Source organism: Adiantum capillus-veneris, chromosome 26, assembly GCF_014529385.1.
Source record: "Adiantum capillus-veneris isolate H3 chromosome 26, ASM1452938v2, whole genome shotgun sequence".
Taxonomy (NCBI): Eukaryota; Viridiplantae; Streptophyta; class Polypodiopsida; order Polypodiales; family Pteridaceae; genus Adiantum; species Adiantum capillus-veneris.
The window spans coordinates 101,814,276-101,822,035 of NC_140956.1; the positions used below are offsets into that span (position 1 = coordinate 101,814,276).

General features: G+C 44.3%; 1 protein-coding gene across 1 annotated transcript; it reads right to left on the reverse strand.

Annotated features, from left to right (window-relative positions):
• Positions 1 to 226: 226 nt before the first annotated feature.
• LOC147423912 (uncharacterized) lies at positions 227 to 835 on the reverse strand. Its single transcript, XM_086501529.1, has one exon. The coding sequence runs from the start codon at positions 833 to 835 to the stop codon at positions 227 to 229; it is 609 nt and encodes a 202-aa protein (XP_086357655.1).
• Positions 836 to 7,760: the final 6,925 nt, after the last annotated feature.

The window sequence follows — 7,760 nt, forward strand, 5'->3', positions numbered from 1 at the left end:
GTATGGTCGTGATCCCATGGGTCGCGTGCCCCTATGCATTTTTAGGCGGTGATGCTGGTTTTTCCTCCTTGAGACGTTCCTCATATGCTTTCCTTCTTGCTGCCTGTTGTGTCGGTGTTCTATCTTCACTTACATAGTACTGAGTGCCTTTCAAGTAGAAGCGTTCAGTTTCCAAAATTATGGCCCTTTTGCAAGCATCCAACATTGTGTGCCCTATGAGCATCAGTCATACAACTGCCCTATGAGCATCAGTCTTCTTCTGACCCACTCTATGTGCCCCATATACCCCTGCATCTTGCATATCAAGCTTTTCTGCTAACAGGGTGGTAACGTCTACGTTCAATGACATGACTGTTTCCCCCTCAGGTTCTGGCATGCCTCGTATCACAATGTTTTGGGATCTTTTCTCCCTTTCCTTGTATTCGGTAGAATCCTCATGCGTATACATACTCTCATACGTATACATCTCTCCTGTCTTGTGTCCCATGGTCCTCTCTTGTTTCACTATCTGTGCCCAAGATGGAGGAGACCCCTCGGGTGCATCGGTTACATTATTAGTGACCTGTCTTATGTGACTGCCTTGTTCCAGCACTTGAGTTTGCAGTGTTTTCAGGGTGTCTTCTTGTTGTTGAAGCTTCAGAGCTTGCAGTGCAATGGTATGATCCAACTCTTGGTTGCGTAGTGTCAGGTTCTTGATGTCTTCATTTTCGCGTGAAATAACCTCATTTTGTTGTCGTACCTGTTCTTGGATAGACAGTAGCACTCCCCAAATGTCCTGTGTAGTACATGTGATCGTCATGTCCCTTGAATCCTTGGAGGGCGTGTCCTTCAGCATTGATTTAAAAGGCGATGAGCTCACTGTTCGACCGCTTCTGGATACCCTTTGATTAATGTGCGCTGATTGCATAGATGGGGAGTCAGGCGGCAGTGGCTACATGCAGCAGTGAGACAGCGGGCCTGGTGCAGTGAGGCAGCGGCAGGTGCTACACTCTTGGCACTATGCAATCGCAGCAGGTCAGTCACAGCGGGTGCAGCAGCAGCCGCAGCAGTGGCGCGCGCAGGGGATGAAACAACAGCAGCAGGTCAGAGCAGCAGCAGCGCGCAGGCAGCCACAAGGGTGGCGCGTGGGCAGCTACAGGGGGTGCAGGGGCTGCACGGTGGGGCGGCATTGGCGAGGAAGGTGGCGGGCAGGCATGGCGAGAGAGAGAGAGAGAGAGAGAGAGAGAGAGAGAGAGAGAGAGAGAGAGAGAGAGAGAGAGAGAGAGAGAGAAAAATGAAATGAAATGTTATATTAACGTCTTCATAAGGTCAAAATGACCTATGAGACCAATCAGTTACAAAATAGTGAATCTAATACCATGTCTGGGTACAAAAGAACTAGAAAAGAACTAGAAGTGGAACAAAATACTACTACTACTACTACAATCTAAAACTACGTGGGTGTAGCAGCTGATACAATAGGTACCCGGTAAACTGGATGTAACAGTGTGTGAAACAAAGATGGAAGAAATGGTGAGGATCCATCCTCATCTGCACTCTGAATGTCGAGAGAGTATGGCTCGAATCTTCTGTTGTAGTCTCCGTCGATGCTGTGTAGCTCCTCTCCTCAATCGCGGTCGTCTGTATCTCTGTAGCTCCAATGCTCGGTCGATGAGAGTGCCAGTAGTGGTCGAATGAGTGTGGGACGAGCTCTGCAGTGGTGGCTGCTCCTCTGGCTGTCCCATATCTAGTGAAAAGAAATCTGTAATGTGTCTCTGGGACTGCCATCTCGAGCTGATGTGAGGATGTGCGTATCTGACCAATGGCACAACGCAAACCATGAGACATATGTGTGTCCATGTAGCTGGGTCGAATCACAAACCCATCTCCTGTGAGGTGGAGAAGATGCTCTCTATAGAAAGCCATCTTCGTGCTCAACTCCTGAGGCGGCTCTATCCATGTCCTCCTGGTGTCGAGCTGGATCAGGTCCTGACGAATGAGTCTAGTGATCTCCACCCGTGTAAGAGACAGCGAGGGTGCCTGAAGAGAATACTGGAAAGGGGGCAACCTGTCCATGGTGAAGCCATGCGTCTGAAACCATGAAGTCATCTGTGCATACCAGCATGAAGTGTCCCCCTGTAGAGCTAACTGTCTGGAAGACTCAAGGGCCAGTCTAGCATATCTGTCTCTAGTAGTATCCCATAGGCTGTGCACAAAGGACACTGATCTGGTAAGCGCCTCAATCTCCATGGGGGGGGCAGCTAGCTCTGCTCGAATGATCGCGTGAGGTACGGAGGCCTTGGCTCTAATCAATCGGGAGATCATAGTTAAGATGTTATTTTTATTTTTTTAGAGATTTAAGAGAAAAACATTATTTATTAAAAACATGCAATCTACAAAGTTAGATTTATAACTTTCTCACTACAACAACCAAACACACACACACAATCAAAGCAAAAAACAACAAATAGATAAATGAAGACAAATTAAAAAATAAAAGACATAACACTCAAACAAACCAAAATCAAGACGAAAAGAAGCTCTACTCAATAAATCAGGATACAACCAAAATTACAAAAAGACCCATTACTTATAAATTTTATTTTACTTTTTTTAAAAAAAACAATTAAATCAAGGAATAAAAGTAACACACACATAAAATCACATCGACACACACATGAGTATAAGATCGGTAGCTATTGGGGTATGCACACCCTCCCAATATATCTTCATGAAGTTGTCACCACTCGGACGAAAATCAAAAAGATTTGCATGTCCGCTAGATGACTGAAAAATATACCTTCATAAGTTCAGAATAGTCTGAACTCACGAATTATAAGAGGGAATAAAGCACTCATAAAACTATAAAAGCAAGGGACACACAAAAAGAAAACAAAAACAAAAACAAACTAACTAACTAACTAAATCACTTTGTTTGTTACGAAACAAAACTACATAAAACAAAACATTATTAACTTAAAAATGTTTTTAGAAAAGGCATGTGTAAAAATAAGTTGACGCAACTTACTTGGCTTAAAACAAGTACTCAACTTTAAGCAAAAATAGGATAAGACACCTTAAAAACTTAATCCTAGAAATCAAACTTCACACAACTTGTAACGGAACACATTCTTAAGTCCTCAGGTAAGCTAAATATGAAATCGAAAAATGAATACTACTACATACCTACGAAGAGCAAAGAACCAAACTTGACAATATGTGATCTCAACTTCACTGCTTGTCCAAACAGGAAGAATAAGATTATCACCTTAATCATGCATAGCTTGGACAACAGCTATGACATCCCTACTCACGTCGTCAGTGCCCAAGAGTAGGTGCAGGTTTATATAGAGGCCATTCATGCTTTGAACGTACTCTACAAAACCAACGAGCTGAGTTTCTATCACCCTCCGGAGGTGATGGGCATACTCAACCATGATAAAGGCTAGCAATTGTCAAGCTATAGTGAAAATACTAGAAGCGCTAAAGATCAAAACAACAACATAAGGTGTTATTAAGTCAAACAATAAGTGGGCCTTTTAGCTCCCCACTTCTATTGAATTTACTAGTGATTATCTTGAACATTCCAAAGGAAGAAACACTAAAAATAAACTTACTACGATGTAAAAATGAACGAACTTTTTTCATGATTCTTTTGAATGAGTATCCTTTTTCAACTAGTAAAGAAATAAGATGGCAAGATTGAACAACAAAAGTAGATTTACTAGAACAAAGACGAGAAAATCTAAATAGTTGAGAGCAAATGACACCATACTTAGCTAAAAGAGAAATGTTCGAAGAAATGTGAGGCATGCGGATGATTTTTAGATTGGCATACAAGTCTAAGCTATGTCAACGATGACGACGGTGATGACGAAGTTGACCTAAGGGCTGAAATCTGCAATCTTTTATCTGCTGTCCAAAAACGCTATGGGCTGAAATCTGCTGCGGGTCCAACAACGTTGATTTTTGGGGTTGTTTCTGTGGTTCCTTGTCGCTGAAATTCTGCAGGTTTAGGGCTGAAAACTGAGGTTTCCTTAGGCTGTAAACTGGTGGTCTTTCCGGGCTGAATCTGCTACTTCTTTAGGGCTGAATCTGCAAGTACTTCATTGCTGAAATCGCCAAGGCTGGGATCTGCAAAGGCTGGGATCTGCAAGCGCTAGGTCATTCGAAACGCTAGGGCTGATGTTCTCAAAAACCTAGACTGGGGTTTATCAAAAACGCTAGCTGCTTCTGTTTGTTGGCGATGATGTTGATGACGAACGCTATGCCGTGGGAGGTATGGCGATGACATGCTGGTGCAAAAACGCCATGCAATGCTGATGAAGAAACGCTAGGATGGGGATCTTCTGGCGATGGTCTTCTTGCTTGGTGGGGGAAACCGCCAAGGTCCTATTGAGAAGTTGCCTGCTGAGCTTGGCTCCTGTTGCCTCTTCTGCCATTTAGTGCTAGTCTAGGTTTGCTTATATACAAACTTACTCAATTTGCCCTACCTACTTTCCAACAAAAGTCACTAAAAACTAATAAGTGAAAAATGTCAAAAATAGGTAAAATAGGCTAAATGCACTGAAAAAATTTCCTTGATATTCTGAAGGATTCTGATGGGAATGCTTATGATCATGCTGTGTGCAACCAGAGGATATGTGAAACCGGCCCGTAGGGCGGTAGGCGTTGGCTTTCACCCGAAATTCTTTACTTTAGACACACACACAGAGCACTTTGCAAAGGAGGCCTGTAACGGGAATTAACACTTAATCACACACACGGCTCGGAAGCTAAAATGCTCCGAGCAAACGCCGACAACCTGTAGGCCCCAAAATTGGCGCCCCTTTCTGTATTTCTTTATTCTTTAGGAGGGTAAAGTACAAAGAAGAGTCCTGGGAATCCTTTGACTGTATCCCACTAGATACCGCCTGTTTTGGCCAAATTTCGGCAACATAACAACCCCTAAACTTGCGCGAAACCAATTCCCCTACTGGAATTCGCTTCTATTGGCGTATACCCTCTGATTCCTGCCCAAAACAGTAAATTCAGCATGCTGTATTTACTGGTTTTTGCCATGTTTTCAGCCCCAAACAGTCCTCTAACTGTCCTCTGCCAGTGGGGCACGATTCCCAAAGGTTCTGGTGTCCGTATGGCTGAAAACAGTAAAATTACAGCGCATACACAGCGTTGATTTTGCACCTGTATGGTGAGGTTATGACCCTCACTAGTGCCTGCTTTGGAGTAGCAGCTAGCTACCCCTGTTCCTGCTCAAGGAGGCTCTTGCCTCAGCACAAAAGCATGAACCCACACAGCTGTACATCAGTCAAATGAGGAGCCCTCTTGTGGAGCATCACATATCTGCACGTAGGGGAGAGAGAGAGAGCAATGTGTAGTATGCAGGGCATCACTCCTAGCACCACACTGTACATGAGAGGGAAAGGAAGCACTCCATAGCTCTTAACCTGTGACAAATTGCAAATGAAGGCCTCTCCCAGCTTAAAAATCAACGCCCATTTTTCTGTAGGAGGAAAGTTCATCAAAATGTGACACTTGGCGCATTTACAAGCATTTTCCTGTTTCGGGTTCGCCGCTTAAAAATATCCTGACCAGTTGCCCAGTTGACTTCGCGGCAGAGTTGTAAAATGTTCCCTTAGTCATACCGGAGGAAAAGACGCAAACACATTTCACGGCCCAAAATAGCAGTTCCCTAAATTTTAGGAGATGCTTCCATTGGGCTCCCACCGGTCTTCTGACCATCTATCCTCATTGGGACCGCATCCAAAAGTGCAATGCGGCCCAACTGTCAGATACTTTTTGTTGGTAGTCCCACCTTGACTTTACGCCTTAATTGAGTTCACTTCCTAGTATCCACCAACTTGCTAAGTGCGACGGGGGGACCTATATGATCTTGCTTTGAGCCTAGGCATCCTCTTACCATACGAATTCCAGTGCCGACCACTACCCATCTGCGGGTGAAACTACCGTTCACATTGGCCATGCAATGTCCGACCGTTTGCTACTTAAAGAAGAGTGTCTCAAAAATAAAACAAAACCCCTTGGAAAGAAACCAACAACTAAAGTTAGCAGTTGCCACGTCCTCGTGACATAGTTAACAGTTGCCACGTCCCCGTGACATACTCCCCTCTTGAAATCGCAAACGTCCTCGATTGCATACCATAAATACACGCCACTGATGATCTTGTGCTATTAACACTCTTTTATCATCGCATGTATCCGCAAGAAAGGTCATAACATATAGATACAAATGACTTAATGAGGCCTTCATACTTTTGTCATTTCCATCTATTACACTGAATTCATATGTACATTTGATGTACTAGCTCTATCATTAGCCCTCCTTTGCACACGTTGGGTTGGGGCATAAGTAGGCTGTAACCCAAAGGCTTCAAGGTAAAGCTGCAATACATTTGGTGACTCTGACAGTTCATGCTCTTCCATCCACTTTGCATCCATAGGCGGATAGTTCTTGAACTTCACCAAATAGCATCTTGCAACTTACTTTTCTGTCCTTATGTGCCAAAAACTTGCTCAGGTACCAGGATCTCATCAAGTTCCTCAACTTCTGGCTGATCCTCATCTGGCATATCTTCTGGCACATCACCCACGAAGGGTCTTAGAAGACTCACATGAAACGCATTATGAATCTTCCATGCATCAGGCAATTTCAGCCTGTAAGCCATATCGCTAATCTTGTCAAGCACTTGAAAAGGCCCATAGTAACGCATGTTGAGCTTAGGAAACAGCCGTTCCTTGCCCTTCATCTTCTTTAACCTTGCCTTTTCGAACCTTAACAGAACCCAATCACCAGGTGATAGTAGCAATTCACGACGGTGACGATCAGCAGCCTTTTTCTTCTTATACATCTCATCCATGTTCTCAACATATCGATCTACCTCAAAGATCTTGTCCTTTGTATGCAAAATGGGAGGAACCTTTTTGCCGCTGTCAGGAGTTTTTTGGAGCAAGGGATTGTGCATATGTTCATACCCATGCATGGTGCATCAAATAAAGTATTGCCCATTTGCCAGAGCCAGGTGGTTACGTGGGGCCCACATGTGTACAGGTAGGACAGCATGTACATAGTACATCGATTTTCACTATCACCAGTACCAGTATGTTTTTTCTACAATAATGAGGAGTTGTTAGCGCGTAAAACTTCTCGAGGAAGCTATCCGCGGGCCAACGACATGAGGTAAGCAGGTGCGTCAGATGGCATCTAGTGGCGTCAGGAGGGCGAACATGGTCAATACTTGCACGCGGAGAAGTACGCACACAACGTGGGTGTTTTCTTGTGAGAGTTATGCAGAAAGGTCATCATTAGGACCACTTTTTGGGGCCACTTCACGTGGTGGCGAGATGCATTATTGGAAAAAAGCTGAGTGCCAGGTGTGCGAATGATGCAAAAAGGTGACAACTATGCACTGCGAGGTCATTTTTTGGCATGTTCGGGGTCCGTTTGAGGTCATCTAAAAGGCCAAGGGTGCCCAACTAATAAATCAAAGTGTGGGAACTGAAAAAAGAGAGAGAAGACCAGAAAAAACGTGGAGAAGAGAGGAGGAACAGCCGCAGGTTTGTTTTTGCTCATTTTGGAGCCTGTTTTGGCCAAAAACTGCTCATCCGAGGTCGGATTTGAGCACTTTGACATTGTAGACTGGGGTTTTGGGCCGTTCCGGACGCGATGGCGCTGTCCATTTTGCCAAATTCCTCACTCTTTTCCTGCTGTTTTTCTGTGTAAGTTTCTCCTATGAGCGAAGTTTCTGCTCCAGTTTGTGATT